The sequence below is a fragment of the Nycticebus coucang genome, chromosome 1 (assembly GCF_027406575.1).
Source record: "Nycticebus coucang isolate mNycCou1 chromosome 1, mNycCou1.pri, whole genome shotgun sequence".
NCBI lineage: Eukaryota > Metazoa > Chordata > Mammalia > Primates > Lorisidae > Nycticebus > Nycticebus coucang.
The window spans coordinates 165633585-165651520 of record NC_069780.1 but is presented as its reverse complement, the minus strand read 5'-3'; the positions used below and the strand labels follow the sequence as shown (position 1 = coordinate 165651520).

At 37.5% G+C, this 17936-nt stretch overlaps 1 protein-coding gene across 5 annotated transcripts in view; it reads right to left on the bottom strand.

Moving 5' to 3' along the window:
• Window positions 1–17936, bottom strand: part of CPLANE1 (ciliogenesis and planar polarity effector complex subunit 1) — a 148995-nt gene that overhangs the window by 87593 nt on the left and 43466 nt on the right. For all 5 annotated transcript variants that reach the window (XR_008380219.1, XM_053592040.1, XM_053592048.1 and 2 more), the window contains exons 15-19: window positions 17434–17607; window positions 13467–13695; window positions 11954–12093; window positions 9078–9295; window positions 4318–4482 (exon numbers count right to left, since the gene is read on the bottom strand). Coding sequence is in view for 4 of the 5 variants with exons in the window: in XM_053592040.1 (XP_053448015.1) it covers window positions 4318–4482; window positions 9078–9295; window positions 11954–12093; window positions 13467–13695; window positions 17434–17607 (926 nt within the window). In the remaining variant the exon portion in view is untranslated. The remainder of the gene's footprint in view (window positions 1–4317; window positions 4483–9077; window positions 9296–11953; window positions 12094–13466; window positions 13696–17433; window positions 17608–17936) is intronic.

Below are 17936 nucleotides of genomic sequence, written 5' to 3'. Positions count from 1 at the left end.
GAAATCATACAAATTTAGAATAGTAGAAGACATATAACTCAGTTTCTCTAACAAATGAAGAAAAAGGGGGGGGTGTCTGTTACAGACAAAAGGAAAGGACAGCAGATGCAGTGGGGCTTGCCTTTAGTCCCAGCTACTTGAAAGGCTCAGGCAGGAGGATCCCTTAAGCCCAGTAGTTTGAGATTAGTGAGCTATGATAAGATCACTGCACTCCGGTGTTATAGGCAAACGAGAAAGACTTTATCTCCAAAACAAACAAAAACAGACTTTCAACCTATTTTCTTCTCCTATTAGTCACTTTCAGAAAGATGCAATCTAATCAAATTCCCTTGTTAAGTATGGTAATGATAGACTTCCCTGTCAAATATATTAAAGAGCATTTACTATCAACAGTTAGTAACAGGATGGTACTAAGTGGTAGAGACAGAGACAGAAAGAAAAGAAGGAACCTCAGTCCTCCTACAGGCACATGTAACTGAATTCTTCCAACAATTTGAATTAGGCTGGAAATAGATTGCACCCTGGAACCTCGACTGGCCTTGTGAGACTAAGTAAAAGACCTAGCTGAGCCATCCTGTGTTTAGACTTCTGATACACAAAAGCTGCAAGATTAGTATGTGTAAATAAATGTTCTTTTAAGCTGTTAAATTTGTGGTAATTTGTTAGGGTGGAAATATAAAACTAATAAGAGTGTAAAATATTCATTTCAGCCCCATTTTTTTTTCTTTTTGTTTTCAGACAGAGTCTCAAGCTGTTACCCTGGATAGAGTGCCACGGCATCATAGCTCACAGCAACCTCAAACTATTGGGCTTAAGCAATTCTCTTGCCTCAGCCTCCCATTCAGCCCCATTTTTAATTGAGGCATAACTTACATACCATAAAATTCACCTTTTATTAATTTATTTTTGGAGAGTAGGTCTCAGTATATTTGCTCAGGCTGGTCTTAAACTCTTGGGCTCAAGAGACCTTCTTACCACAGCACTCCAAGTAGCTGGGACTACAGGTGTGTAACACCATGCCCAGCTAAAAATTACCTTTAAAAAGTACACAATTCAGGGCAGCGCCTGTGGTTCAAAGGAGTAGAGCGCCAGCCCCATATACCAGAGGTGGTGGGTTCAAACCCAGCCCTGGCCAAAAAAAAAAACAAACAAAAACACACAGTACAAAATTCAGTGCTTTTTAATATATTAACAAAATTAGGCAACTATCACCACTGCCTAATTCCAGGACATTTTTATCACCTCAAAAGAAAACTATTGGCAGGCATTTCCCATTTCCTCCTCCTCTTCCCTAGCCACTGACAACCGCTATTGTACTTTCTTTCCCTATTAGGATGAAAAAATTTTAAATGAATAAATTTATATTTTTACAGAGGCTATATGCTAATTTCACAAATCATCTTTCTCTAAACAAGTCTAATTAAAAAAAATATTCAAAAAAAAAATATTCAATAACTTAAAAGTCTATCCAGGCTCGGCACCTGTGGCTCAAGTGGCTGAGGTGCTAGCCACATACACCTGAGCAGGTGGGTTTGAATCCAGCCGGGGCCTGCCAAACAACAATGATGGTTACAACCAAAAAATAGCCAGGCGTTGTGGCGGGCACGTGTAGTCCCAGCTACTTGGGAGGCAGTGGCAGAAGAATTGCTTCAGCCCAGGAGTTGGAGGTTGCTGTGAGCTGTGATACCACCGCACTCTACCCAGGGTGACACCTTGAAGCTCCGTCTCAAAAAAAAAGTCTCTCCAAAAGTTCCTCCAAAAAAAAGTTACAGATGGTTGTTTTAAATTTAATTTTAAAGTGATGCCCTGTCTCTTAAAAAATTAATTTTAGGGCGGCGCCTGTGGCTCAGTGAGCAGGGCGCCAGCCCCATATGCCAAGGGTGGCGGGTTCAAGCCCAGCCCCGGCCAAACTGCAACAACAACAACAAAAAATAGCTGGGCGTTGTGGCGGGCGCCTGTAGTCCCAGCTACTCGGGAGGCTGAGGCAGGAGAATCGCCGAAGCCCAGGAGTTGGAGGTTGCTGTGAGCTGTGTGACGCCACGGCACTCTACCGAGGGCAATAAAGTGAAACACTGTCTCTACAAAAAAAAAAAAAAAAAAAAAAATTTAATTTTAATCAAGGCTGAATTAAAAATGTTTAAAGGTGATAAAATTTATTTCCACATTTCAAAAAGCAGTATCAGGCCGACAAAGGATTTACAGCTGGATAAAGAGACATACCAGACGTCCCATTAGCCAGAGATCAGACAAAGAGCTCAGCTGAAGTCATTACAGAAGGGGATTACTGCCCCAGATGTACTGAATTGTACTGAATTGTACATTTTAGAAGATAGCAAGGGGTATCAGTACCTCCCACTAGTGGAGACTACTAAAGGAAATTGCTGAGAATGACCTCTAACTTTCCATGCTTTAACCCACAGAAGCCCAAGGGAGAAGTGGGGGAAAGCCTTAAACCGAGTTTAAATCTTCAATGATCGTGCGTGGGGGGCAGGATGCATGTAAGAGGAGTAAGTATAATTCCCTGGAATTAACTGATTAGATTATGCTGATCTATTGCCAGATAGGATGGAACTAACCTAGAGTCCAAGTTCTGAGTCCTTATCTTTCAGCAGGAAGAACCTGGTATGTACAAATTTCTTGTAAATAAATATGAGATTTAAGAATTTACGAGGCCTGACAGTAGACAAACTTATCCTAGAAAAAATGCTATATGCCTCATTGCTAAATATTATAGTCACCTTCAAAGTACTCCCCTTAGGAAGCTATGCACTGATGCCAGTACACAGTCCACTTTTCAAAGCAATTTTGGAACTCTTTCTGGAATGGCCATCAAAGCTATTGTTATAGTACCCTTGATGTCCTGAATGCCATCAAGATATCTTGTTTTCAATATTTCTTTTATCTTCAGGTAAAGAAAAGAGTCACTGGGGGCCAGATCAGGTAAGTAGGGAGGGTGTTCCAAGGCAGTTACTTGTTTACCAGATAAAACTTCCCTCACACACAGTGCTGTGTGAGCTGATACATTGTCATGATGCAAGAGCCATGAGGCGTTGATGAAAAGTTCACTTCTTTTTCATCTAACTTTTTCACGTAGCCTTTTCAGCACTTCTAAAGAGCAAACTCAGTTAACTGTTTTTCCAGTTGGTACAATTCACAGTGAATAATTCCTCTGATATCAAACAAAATTAGCAACTTCATTCTTACTCTTGACTTTGACTGACCGGACTTTTTCGGTCATAGAGAATTGGCCTACTTCCATTGTACACTTTGACACTTTGTTTCAGGGTCATATTGATATACATATGTTTTATCACCAGTGATAACATGGCCCAAAACATCCTCTTGCCTCTCCAAAAGGTCTTGGCAAACTTTGACTCTCCTTTGCTTTTGCTCATCAGTAAGCTCCACTGGGACCATTTTTGCAAACACCTTTCCACGCCAAATTTTTTCAGTTAAGATTTTCCCAGTTTTGCCTAGGTGCCTGTAACTCAATGGTTAGGGCGCCGGCCACATGGACTGGGGCTGGTGGGTTCAAACCCAGCAAGGGCCTCCTAAACAACAATAACAACAATAACAACAATAACAAAAAAGTAGCTGGGCAATGAGGCAGGTACCAGCAGTCCTAGCTGTGGGGAGGCTGAGCCAAGAGTTTGAGGTTGCTGTGAGCTGCAATGCCACAGGACTCTACCAAAGGGCAATACAGTGAGACTTTGTCTCAAAAAAAAAAAAAGATTTTCCCATTTTCTTTATCGATGTTTACTTGGTCTGCTATGCTTCTCACAGTTAGTCAATGTTTCTGATGCACAATTCAATGGATTTTTAAATTGTTTTCATCAGTTCTGCTTATTACTAGCCACTCTGACCTCTCTTCATCAGTGATGTTTTCTCTTCCCTCAGAAAATTGTTTAATCCATTTGTACACTGCCCTTTTCTTCATGGCATTATTCCCATAAACTTGGACTAACACATCCCTGATTTCATTTCCACTCTTGCCAAGTTTAACAAGAAATTTAATGTTAGTTGCTCTAATTCAAACTCCGACATTCTCATGACAGCACACAAAAACAAGCAACAATAACAAACACCACTCATTATGACACTGCCACGTGTTGAAACAAACACAGCTGTGAGACCCTGACATACAAAGATTACGAAATCTCACTGAACTGTTTGTACAGTGCTGCCAATGTAAGCACATGGTGGCAAGTTTGCAAACTTAATTGTCAGAACTTGTTACAGGGCAGGACTCCTTGAGAAAATGTCACTATTATAAATATTATAACAATTAGTGTATTTCAGTTAAGGTATTTTCCATACCTTCTGCATGACTTTTCTTGCCCACCTCAACTGCAAGATGTACCACTGTGCTACAGGAAAAGAACACCGAGCTGCCCGGAAAAGCAAGAGAACACGCTGAAGGATTCCAGACACCTTTTGGCGATTATCTTTTTCAGCTTTTAACAGAAGATCGTCACCATCTTCCTGAGGAGAATAAAACAATCAATTTTAGTGGCTAAGAAAGAAATTAAAACAATAAAGTAAAAGGGCGGTGACTATGGCTCAGTGGACAGGGCGCCAGTCCCATATACTGAGGATGGCGGGTTCAAACCCAGACCCAGCCAAACCGCAACAAAAAAATAGCCGGGCATTGTGGTGGGCGCCTGTGGTCTCAGCTACTTGGGAGGCTGAGGGAAGGGAATCACCTAAGTCTAGGAGCTGGAGGTTGCTGTGTGCTGTGTGACGCCTTAGGACTCTACTGTGGATGATAAAGTGAAAGTCTGTCTCTACAAAAACAAAAAACAAACAAAAATAATGATATTCAGTGCTTCTCAACCAGAATGTTCCAGGAAATTTATGAAAAAAATTTTTAGGAAGAGAATCTGAGATTTCAACTACAGATATTTCCAGTGTCAAAGAAAGATTTCTCTCCCCTCAAACAATTGATAGGGCTATGTTAACCTTAGTCCCAAGTATTACCCTAGAACAGTTAAAACTTACCACTACTGACTCCACTTGTGGAATGTTACAGAACTCCTTCTAAGAGAACACTTTTTCCCTTTCTGTGCCTAGAAAAGCCCTACAGAATTCAATGTCACCTCCTCTGTGAAATCCCCTACCCTGTGCTATAACAGCACTTTGCTCACACTTCCATTGTAGCTGTACAAATTTATTCTGTATTGATTTATGTTTCTGTTTCCCACTATACTGAGAATTCCTAAAACCAAATGCCTTGTCATTTCACATATTATCATAATACACAGAATAAAGTTCAACATGTAGTGGGACCCAATAAATATTTGTTGAAAAACGCTATTCAAACCAGTTGCTAAAGATTTTCGTAGACAATGAAATAGTATGAGCATGTAAACATTCTTCTTCCCTGCCCACTTCTTAACAGTACTCAGTATCTACCTCTGTCCTACACAGCCCCTATGATTCACGGAAAGCTGATCCCACGTCCTCAGCTTCTAAGGAAGGCCCTAATTGCATGCCAAGCTCTACCTTGCATTAATACTAGCCAAGGTGACTGATTAAAGGACCGGCATGTGACTTACACCAGTCTCGTAAGAGTGAATCTCAGTTCTGTAGGATAATATTTAGAAATAAACATATCCTACATCAAGCATACAAAGTGAATTCAGTGTGAGTTTAAAATGACTTGCTTTTTTTCCAGAGGCTTAAGGGATCTGGGCCCCTCTGGGAATCACACAGAGTTGGCTTCCCTGGAGTTATGAATTCCATAAGTTATTTCTCTGAAGCTGTACACCCCGTGAAGCCTGAGATCAAAGGGCATGCCGCCCTTCCTCAGAGATACAGGCCAGAGGGTTGATGTATGTTAACAACATATTGTCAGAGGTCTATAGGTGCTCTGCCCTGAGGGAAAGACACGGTCATTACTTCATACTGAGTAAACTGAGTGAATGCTTGAAGATACTCTTCCATTAACTCTGTTCCCCTGTGGCTACTTTCTTCTTTGTGATCTTTATTCAGATACCTGCTCAGAAATCAGTCAGTGTTTAGAAGAAGAGGTTTACTACAAAAGTAATTGTATTGATATGATAACAAAATATTTCCTTTCAAGTTAATTTCAGATAGGTAAAATAAGATAATCATGGAACTAACAGATGATAGATTAAATGTGTACGTAACTAAAAAAGTATAAAATCAAAACCCTGAATAAAGCTTTTTGCTACACGCCATCCTATCTCGTGTAGTTTGTTTCTTGACTTAAGAATTACAGGAGCAAGTTTACACCCACGGCAAAGCTGCTGTTTGTTCATGTCTCCAGTCACGCAACAAGTTCCCTTGCCTAGAATGCTAGGAGATAATTCTGCTGGTTTTGTTCCTCTCCTTCTCCTGTGCACTTGGACAAAGCATCCTCAGAAGTTGTTGAAACTGTTTATCCTCCCACAAAGGGAGCTAGCTTTCAGGCCAAGATGATACCTTAGAAAACAAACTAAAGAGAGAGAAAGAGCCCAATCTTTCGTAATACAGCTGAATTAGAAGCCTTCCCCTCCACTGGGTTTCTCAATTATGTGAGCCAATAAGTGGTTTTATCATTTAAACCATTTTGACCAAGTTTTCTTTCTTTTTTCAAAGTTCAGATTAACATGAGGGGACAGACGATTAGGTTACATTGCTTGCACTTGTTAGGTAGAGTCTCAGTTGCAGATGGTGCCCTTCACCTGTAAAGTGTGCCTGTTAGGTGAGAGCACTCTAATCCCCTTACCTCCTCCTCCTCATTCCTCTCCCCTACTTGAGTTTAACTGTTTTTCTCTTGTGTGATTACCAAGTTTTCTATTACCTGCAACACACAAGGGGTTCTAATTGATATATAGTGACATTTAGGAGAAATCCTATCACTGAAGATTATGTCAATTAAAAAAATATGAAGCACTACTAATATGAAGCACTAGTTTGATAGAAACCACTCAAACTAATATGTGTAACAGCAGAGAATATCCAAAAATACCTTAAATGCCATTTCTAATTTCTAAATTAATATATTAAAGACTTAGGTATAAGAAGAAAGATAAATTATTAAAAAATGCCATAGATTATTTATTCTTTCCATTTGTATGTCATAATATCACCAAGTAGAATACTTTTAACCTATCAAAACATAAGTCTATCTTTTTTTTTTTTTTTTCGAGATAGAGTCTCACTCTTTTGCCCTGGGTAGAGTACCATGGCATCATAGCTCACAGCAACCTCAAACTCCAGCTCACCTGATCCTCTTGCCCCAGCCTCCTGAGTAGCTAGGAGTACAGGCACTTGACACAATGCCTGGCTATTTTTATTTTTAAAGAGATGGAGTCTTACTCTTGCTCAGGTTGGTCTTAAACTCCTAAGCTCAGGCAGTCCTCCTGCCTTGACCTCCCAGAGTGCTAGGATTACAGGCATGAGACACCATGCCTGGCCAAAACATAACTCTAAATATAACAAATGAAAAGTAAAGAAAAAATTAGATACAGAAACAAGTTGAAATACTGAAATAGGAAGTAGTAAAGAAAAAATACCTGAACACTTCAAAGTACTACTCCAATTATTTTAAAAAATCTAAATACAAATAATTTATAATAACACTTCAAAATTTTTTTTGAAGAATGCCATGGCCTCATAGCTCAGTAGAATGCCATGGCCTCATAGCTCACAGCAACCTCAAACTCTTAGGCTCAAATGATCCTCTTGCCTCAGCCTCCCAAATAGTTGGGACTACAAGTGCCTACCACAATGCCTCGTTATTTTTTTAGAGATGTTCTCACTCTTGCTCTGGCTGTTCTCAAACCCATGAGCTCAAGCAATCCACTTGTGTCGGCCTCCCAGAATGCTAGGACTACAGGAAGCCACTGCCCCTCACCAACACTTTAAATTTTTTTAACACTTCAAATTTTAAAAGCAGCTTATTGTAATGTTATGATTTTTAATAAGAGCAGAGGAAAAGTTCCTGAGAGAAATACAGTTTTGCTACATAAGATCCAACTATAATTAAAAAGTATAAGAGAGTGGTTCGCTGCCTGTAGCTCAGCGGCTATGGCAGCAGGCCACATACACTGGGGCTGGAGGGTTCACCTGGCCTGGGCCTGCCAAATAACAATAACAACAACAACAATAGCCAGGCGTTGTGGTGGGTACTTGTAGTCCCAGCTACTTGGGAGGCTGAGGCAAGAGAATTGCTTAAGCTCTAGAGTTTGAGGTTGCTGTGAGCTGTGACATCATCGCACTCTACTGAGGGTGACATAGTGAGACTCTGCCTCAAAAAAAAAAAAAAAAAATAGAGTTAAGTTTTGATAGGTTAAAAGTATTCTACTTTTGGTTTACCTTTCAAACCAAAAATCAAAATAGGTCTTTTAAAAAAAGACAAAATAATTTTTTTAAAAAGACTAAAATATTTGACTTATAATGCTAACATTATTTTGTAACTTTGAACAAATGCTACTTTTCAAAAGTCCAGATATTGAAAAATAGCTCTTAAGTTTCTAATATGATTGTAATGATTTTAACATTTATTGAATAATTACTATGTGTCTCAGGTCCTGAGCTGGAAGCTTTTACAGGGTATCTCACTCTTCACAATAATGTTATGAGAGGTACTATCATCATCTGTATTTCACACATAAGTAAACTTAAACAGTTTAGTACATTACTTACAATTAAACAATTAGTAAACAGCAAGGCTAGTACCCTGAAGTATGTCTTCAGAGCTTGCATTTTTAATGTGATGATTATTTTTTTTTTCTTTTTGAGAGGGTCTTACTTTGTCACCCTCAATAGAGTGCTGTGGCGGCATAGCTCACAGCAACCTCAGACTCTTATGCTCAGGTGATTTTCTTGCCTTAGCCTCCTAAGTAGCTGGGATTACAGGCGCCTGCCACATGCCTGGCTACATTTTTTTAGAGACAGGGTCTTGAACCTGTGAACTCAGGCAATCCACCCGCCTCAGCCTCCCAGAGTGCTGGGATTACAGATGTGAGCCACCATGCCCGGCCTTTTGATGACTGTTATTATGCTGATTATTTTAAAAACTGGACAAAATCAACTTTCAATTAATTAAAAAGATAATGCACTAAGCTTACTTCACTAAGAATAGCTGGTTGGGGACAGAATAATGGAGGAGCTGGAAGGTACAAGCCAACCGGAACTAAGCCCCACAGTCTCTTACTGAAGTCCTTAGCAGAGTCTATCAGAAGCTGAAATATGTCTGAAAGAATATCTGCATCAGCCATAACTGAGGCTTTCAGTACTTCTTGCACTGAACCAAATAGCAGATTTGCATCTTCCTCTTCCATGGGATCTAGCAAATACAAAATTTGATAAAAGAGTTAAAATTCATATTAAACTTTTTATCCTATTTTGTAGAATAAAATTTTAATCCAAAAATGTGACTGTCGAGCAGGAAAATACTGGTTACCTACAAAACATCCACACTTACAGATGGAAATTTATGAACTGTCCCGTTATTTAAAGATTATAGGGAATCAGAGCATGAAAGTTTTTTCCAGAATTAGATATTGTAGTAACAACTATACAATAAAAATATTCCTGGAATGTAGTTCTGAGTCAAAAAATAATAGTAATGGAAAAAATATTAATGTGAAGAAGAATGTCAAGAAAGACACCAAAATAATGTTACTATATTACATAAAAGCAGGGACAGTGTATGTTTCTTCTCTTTTAAAAAAAAAAATAGTCCATGCTGGTACTTTTATAATAATGAAATTAATAGAAGTGACTTATAAAGTTAAGAAAATGAAAAATACAAACTATACATAAATATTCAATTACGTAAATATCTGTATATATGTGAACATGTCTCAGAAGGCAAAATGCAAAGAGATGTAAGTGGTACAAATGGAGACTTAGAGTGTCTCTCTATTCTGAAATATTTAAAGCATACTGTATAGAATATGACGAACAGTCATTTACTGACTTCCCTATCCTTGTCTGACATTAACATTTTTGCTATATTCAATTTAGGAAGCCACTGTCCAGAATTTGGTACAGATATATTGGAATTCCAATTAAACATACATTGTCTTTCTGTTCTATATACAAGGCTTAGCCTCTCCTTCATATTTTTCAACTATTTTTAAATATTATATATATATTTATCTTTATCTCTCTGTATTTTGTAGTCATATATAGCTCAAATTAATCTTCTAGGTCACTAATTCATTCTTAACCTGGTCTAATAACTTTACTCATCTGTTGAGCTTTATGTTTTAAAATCAGATTTGCTGAGGCATAATTTACATATAACATAATTCAGCCTTTTTAAAGTATACAGTTTGATAAATTTTAAGAAATCCATATAGGCCTATTAGAACATTTTCATTACTCCAAAAAAGTTCTCTTATGTTCCTTTATTATCAATTCTTCCCCCCACGCCCACAAAGGTAACCACTGATCTGTTTCCTGCTTCTGTAGTTTTACTTTTTATAAAATGCCACACTGATGGAACCACAGGATACATAGTCTATTTCTGACTCCTTTCATTCAGAGTAATGGTCCTGCAATTCCTCGATGTTACCACGTTATCAGTAGTTTGCTCCTCTTTGTTGTTGCTCCATTTTACAGACATATTGCAATTTGTTTCTCCTTTCACCAGTTGATGAACATTAGCCTATTTTTTTGGCTATTATGAAAAAGCAGCTATAAGCACTCATGTATGGTTCTTGAGTGGACCTATGCTTTCATTTCTTTTAGGTAATAATTAGGAGTGAATTTCTTTGAGATTTTTGTTTTTTTTCTTTTTTGAGACCATGTCTCACTCTATTGCCCAGGGTACAGTGCCATGGTATCAGACTACCTCACAGCAACCACAAACTCCTGGACTCAAGTGACTCTCCTGCCTCAGCCTCTCACGTACTTGCCTGACTAATTTTTCTGTTTTTAGTAGACACAGGGTCTCAGTCTTACTCAGGCTAGTCTCCTTGAGCTCAAGGGATCCTCCCACCTCCGCCTCCCAGAGTGCCAGAATTATAGTTATGGCTTCCTTTGAGTTTTACCTGCTCTTTGTTTTTTAACTCTGTGGCAGAGTTTTCAGAAAACAATGTAATGCCAGAACTTTTAAGTTCAGATTTTTGGGATTTTTTTTTAGTCCCTTTCTTAAAATTCAACTTTCATGTAGTAACATTATCTCTTCATCAATTAAAAAGAACGAACTGCACAGAAAACTTTCGAAGGAAAGTTTATACTTAGATTTCCAAATATTATGAGTTCTCTGAAGAAAAGTTATAATTTTAGGAATCTAGACTGTAAGTCTCACTTCTTCATGCCATAAACACTCAAAGAAACAAAAGAACCCCACAGTTGTCCTGGTTTTACCATTCAGTATACAATTTTAAATAACTGATTAAATTACTTTTGTTTAAGTTTCTTTATCTGCAAAACATAAAACTTTTATAGGATTCCTAGGTAAAAGAATATAATACATTTAATATTATATTATTTTTAATTTTTTAATACTTTGAAGTTTTCAAATAAAAAAATCTATGATTTATAAACAATGTGAGAGTTGAACTAAACACTTATAAGTACCCTTGCAGGTTTGAGATTCTATAAATTTATGGCTGCAAAAGAAAATTACCGTGTCAAATGGTCTATGAACCAAGTGTATGGTGCCCCATGATCATACTAATGTACACAGCTATGATTTAATAAAAAAATAAATAAATTGGAAAAAAAAAAAGAAAATTACCCAAATAAGGCAAAATATGATTAGCATAAAATTATGTATGGAAAATCAGAAAATCATTTAGTTATTAACATCTGCCTTTTGAGCTGGTATCAAATCTGATGTTCCCATGATTAATTACAAATACCATACTTTTATTTTTGACAAGTTTATTTCAAAGTGTTAACACATTTGTTGATATTTATAAGCTTTTAAAAATATTATTAGGTTGACATTAACCTGATACATGTGTCAAACCTTATATAGATAACATACCTGTAAACTGTTTATATTTAGAGCCCATTTCATTTTTTGCTTTTAAAGAGGCTGGCTGACCTAGAAAACACTGTAGTTTTTCCTGGAAAATCTGTGCTGGAGTTATAGTTAATGGTAGATTTAGACCTTTTTTCTTGGACCTGAAATGATAAAATAAAAGAAATGAATCTAAATCTTTGAAAACTGTAAAAAATTCACACATCAAGAATTCAACATGAAATTTTAAGAAACAGAATTCATTTTTTAAAATCATCCTATATTTAAGAAAAATATTGAAGCAAATACTATTTTAAGTGGGCCTCTACAATTATAATCCTTATATATTTCCCCACTCTTTTTTCCAACTGTTATCATAAGTATGTACTCTATCCAAACTGAACCAAACTTGTGTTTTACCAAATTCCTCAGTAAAACATACTTGGAGTATTTTCTCTTCTTACAGCTACTCAATTTGTTAAGAATGCCAATTTGTTAATGCCCATCTCAATGGTATAATCTACATAAAGTATTTCCTGTCTTTCTCCCATTGGCTCTCCCCAGTGAACCACTGGCACTTTTCTTACTATACTATGTAGGTTACAATAATATTTTGTCCTCTTTTCTTACTGTTTTTTTTTTTTTAAGAGACAATGTCTCACTCTGTGACCTAGGCCAGAGTGCAGTGGCATGATCTTAACTCAGAGATGTTAGCTCACTATAACCTCAAACTCTTGAGCTCAAGCAATTTTCCCACCACAGCCTCCCAAGTAGTTAGGACTATAGATATATGCCACTATGTCCAGCTAATTTATTTTTATTTTTTTGTAGAGAAAAGGTCTTGCTATATTGCCCAGGTTAATCTTGAACTACTGGCCCCAAGTGATCCTCCCACCTCTAACCTCCCAAACCACTGGGATTATAGACATGAGCCACCATGCCTAGCCTATTTTCTCTATTAAAGTATAGAAACTATGTGTCATTGAAGTTTATATCCACCAGAATACCTTGCACAGACTTTGTAACACAGCAGTTAACAAATAAATCTACGTTGAATTATTGTAATGAAAAATATGGAAAAGACAACAATGCCACAATATTTAGAAAAATTAAAATCAGAGATTAATTAGCTTAAAACATAAATCCTACCTGAATAAACTCTCTCATTGACTATAAGCCCTTTAAGGGCATTACTAACAGATTCATGTGCTAAATAAACATTAGCACAAATAAATAAGCCATTGAACTGCCCAACACAATAACCACTAACCACATGTGGCTACTGAAACTTAAATTTATTAAAATTAAATTGGAAATTCAATTCCTTGGTTTCGCTGACCATATTTCACTAGTTACTTGTGGTTATTGGCACATATTGGGCAACACATAAACATTTCTATCACTGAAGAAGGTTCTAGCATACAATGCTAAACTAAGGCTTCCATATAGTATATAAACACCAGCAGTAATAAGAGAAATAGAAAATACTTTAGATGGTACTATCACACTATATCTTAAGTTTGCTAAAAATACAAACCTCACATAATTGCTATCATGTTTACAGAACAGCTGGAATGCCACACCAATTGAAACAGATGTCTTCCAGTCTCCAAGTTTATGTGCCAACCATACAGCCTCTGGAACCAGGCCACCAATAAATAATAATTCAAGTGCATATTCAACTGTCCACACATTAGAGAGATTCTGATCTCTAACAACACTGGCCACCTTAGAGTGCTGCACAGGAATAAGTCTAAGGGAATGATCTGAGAATAAATTAAAGAAAATGGATATAATTACATATATTCAAAACTCATGCTTCCTTACATGGGCATATTTATTCCTTCAATTACTATTTTCTACACAAAACCACAAGGAAGATACATACGACATAGGCTAAAGTAATACTAAACACGCTATAGAACAGTTTTTTAACACTGAAGAATGTGCCTCATTAGTGGGTCATGGAACAAATGTTTGGTTCTTTAAAAAATGAAAGAGAACAGAGAAAAAGAAGAATAGAAAGTATCAGAGTGAACTACACAAAATAAAGGTAAATACTGTTAAATGAAAATTTTGCGTCAGATAACATGCACATGCGTATAAAAACATTTATATTTACTGGGCCACAATGTACAGTTTATTACTGTAGGCTGCTTGGATATATATGCCTATATCTTATACTAGATTGTGACATTTGGAAGGCACAGGCTACATTTTACCTGACTTTGCACTATTTATAGAGTCAAATAATAAAAAACTAATTTGAGGTAATATTCGAGCATATTAAGTGTTCAATATTTTAGTATTCATTAGAAAGTAGAAAAGTGTAATTTTTACTAATCCTAACTAAATGATAAGATTCAAGTCTGGTCTGAAATTTAATGCAAAACAGTGATATCCTTCCTTTTATACCTTTCCCTAAATTGAAATAACTTGATAAAGTATCCTGAAAATATGATAAAAACATTATTTTAAAAATCTATGTTGGCCATAAAGTGAGACTCTGTCTCTAAAAAAAAAAAAAAAAAATCTATGTTGGCCAAGGCAGGTAGATTGCTTGAGCTCATGGGTTCGAGATTAGGCTGAGCAAGAACAAGACCTCATCTCTAAAACTAGCCGGGTATTGATTGTGGTGGGTGCCTGTAGTCCCAGCTACTTGGGAGGCTGAGGCAAGAGAATCCTTTGAGCCCAGGAATATGAGGTTGTTGTGAGCCATGATGCCAGGGACTCTACTAAGGGCAACAAAGTGAAAACTATGCCTCAAAAAACAAAACAAAACAAAACAAAAAACTATGTTGGCTAGGTGCAGCAGCTGATGCCTATAATTCTAGCATTCTGGGAGGCCAAGACAGATGGACTGCTTGAGCTCTGGAGTTGGAGACCAGCCTGAGCAAGAATGAGATCCCATCTCTACAAAAAAGGGACTAGCTGGGCTTCATGGTGGGTGCCTGTAGTCTCAACTACTTGGGAGGCTGAAGCAAGAGGATCACTTTAGCCCAAGAGTTTGAAATTGTTGTGAGCTATGATGCCATGGTACTCTACTCAGGGCAACAGAGTGAGACTTTATCTCAAAAAAAAAAAAAAAAAAAAAAAGTCTGGCTCAGCACTCGTAGCTCAATAGGGTACTGGCACATGCACTGAGGCTAGTGGGTTCAAACCCAGCCAGGGCCTGCTAAACAACAACTGCAACAAAAAAATAGCTGGGTACTGTGGTGGGCACCTGTAGTCCCAGTTACTTGGGAGTCTGAGGCAAACGAATAGCTTAAGCCCAAGAGTTTGAGGTTGCTGTGAGCTGTGATGCCACAGAACTCTACAAAGGGCGGCATAGTGAGAGTCTGTCTCAAAAAAAACAAAACAAAACAAAACCGTGAGTCTTAGACGGACTCATTAGATCAGAGAAAGGAGCAGACTATGTTCAGAGAGAAAAGGCAAGGAGAGGCAGTTGCATCTGAAGTATAATCAAGTAAAACCGGACATGGTGGAGGGAGACAGGGAAGCCGTCTAGATCCTGGAAGAAAGTTGAGGCACTTGTTTCTCCCAGAACCACTTTTGCTTTTTTCAGAAAAGGAACCCTAGAGAATTTCTCTTCTGATTATACTTCATGCACATAATATTCTGGGGACCCAGACCCTCCTGAAGACCCCCATGCAAGACTAGACAACACTGCAGAGGAAGCAGCCCAACTGGGGAGGATAGTCCTCCACTCCTACCCACATCCTCAATCACAGAACAAGAGGCTGAACACGTAGTTCAAAATTCATAGTTCTATGATTGATTACATTTGCTGGCCACTTGTTGCTATTTCCATTAAACTTCTAATTACATTATAACTTGTACTACTCTAGTCTACCTGTGCCTTGAACATAAGTATCAGTTCATGTCATCTTTTTATCGTAAAGGTCTCCAATAACTTCCCATTATACTTAAAATTCAGATTCCTTACCATGGCTTACATTATCTGTCTCCTTTTCTGACTGCATCTCAAGTCACTCTCCACCTCATCCCCTAATTTATAGACATACCAGCCTTTTAGTTTCTCTAGCATATCAAGCTCATTATTACCCTGGGGCTTCTGCACAAGCTCAGTTTAGAATACTCTGTGCCCTCATGTATAACAAGACTAGCTCTTTTTTGTTATAAGAGTTCAGCCTAAATTTCACTCTTCAGAGAGTTTCTCTTGAAATTCCCAATCTAGCTTGGTGCCTGTGGCTCAAGCGGCTAAGGCGCCAGCCACATACACCTACGCTGGCAGGTTCAATTCCAGCCCGGGCCCACCAAACAATAACGGCGGCTGCAACTGAAATTCCCAATCTAAAAAAGCCATTCAGTCACATTAATGGCGTTACTTTATTTTAATTCCCTCCATAACAATTAATTATCATCATTTGGTATATTTTGCTTTTGTATTCATTTGTTTGTCTGTCTCAACCTATTAGATGTAAACACCACGAAGAACAAATTCTTTATCTGTTTTGTTCAGGGCAGTTAGAATAAGTAAGTCTGCTTCAGGTGTTAAACAAAACGACAAATGTTTTCATACTATCGATTTCACATGATGCAACATAACACCTAGAGCACTGACTGGCACATAGCAGGCACTAAATAAAAATTGGTAGAATGGAGCTGAGTGTGGTAGTGCATGCCTGTATTCCCAGCTACTTGGGAGGCTGAGGTGAGAGGATCATTTCAGCCAGGAGATCGAGTCCAACCTAGGAAACGCAGTGAGACACTATCTTAAAAAAAAAAATTACAATGAATGTCATAGAAATGTGTACATGTTTATCTCCATGAAGGCATGGCAGTTATCTAGCATAGGATTAGGTATCTTTAGACCATATTAGTGAAATTATTAAATTTTAAAGTAAATGGTCCAAATAAAATTATAAAAGTAAATTGTCTAAATAAAATTAAATTCTAAATTAGCAGACTTAAAATTTGTTAATTTCCACATGTTTAAATAAAATAAAGGTGGCAGCTCTTTTACTTTAAAAGTGGAAGCTTTAGGTTGGTTAAAGTACAGTGGTGTTTACAACTAACTGATCATAACCATTTATACATTTTGTTCCTTCTACACTCCACTGCTTCACTGGATTAGCCTAAAGAAAAACATTTTAGCAATCTTTATAAATACCAATTTGCCAAAAAAAAAAAAAAAAAAAAAATTTTTTTTTTTTTTTTTTTTTTGCAGCAGTTTTTAGCCGGGGCTAGGTTTGAACCCACTACCTCCAGCATATGGGGCAGGCGCCCTACTCCTTTGAGCCACAGGCGCCACCTCAATTTGCCAAAAGTTTTTAATAAAAACTTCCTTATTCAATAAAAACAAATCTAAGCAATCGCCTCTTTCAGATTCTATTCCTTTGGAAATAGTCACTGAGCATCTCCTATCTGTCAGGCACTATGCTAAAACAGTACTATTTCCACACAATAATGATCTCTATATAATTTCAAATATTTTATTGTATAGAAAGACAAATGAAAAACTGACCTGTCTTCCATATTACCTGTTTTAGTATGGAGTGGAGGAAGAACATTCACATTGTGAGGTGGCAAAATGTAAAGCTGCTGATTGGTGAAATAGGCGGCCATGAAGCGAGCCATGGACTGGATGACTCTCAATGCTGCCTCAAGATGAGCATCTCCAGTCAGCCCATGCTCACAGTGAGACATCCCCGGAACTATAGAGTACAGCAGATGACCAAAAGAGAATCTGGTCAAACTATCAAAAAGTAGTATTAAGTTCCCAACATTATGTAAGAAGAAAACTATAATTAACATTTTCTTCTGTGTATCAATGTCCGATACAAGCAAAGTTGTAATAGGTATTCATACTTCTTGAAGACAACAAGAACAAAAGCAACTACAGTTGACCTTTAAAAAACACGGGTTTTGCTCAGTGGTTAGGGCACCGACAACATACATCAGGGCTGGCTGGTTAGTTAGAACCCAGCCTGGTCCTGCTAAACAATGACAACTACAACAAAAAAAATAGCTGGGCATTGTGGCG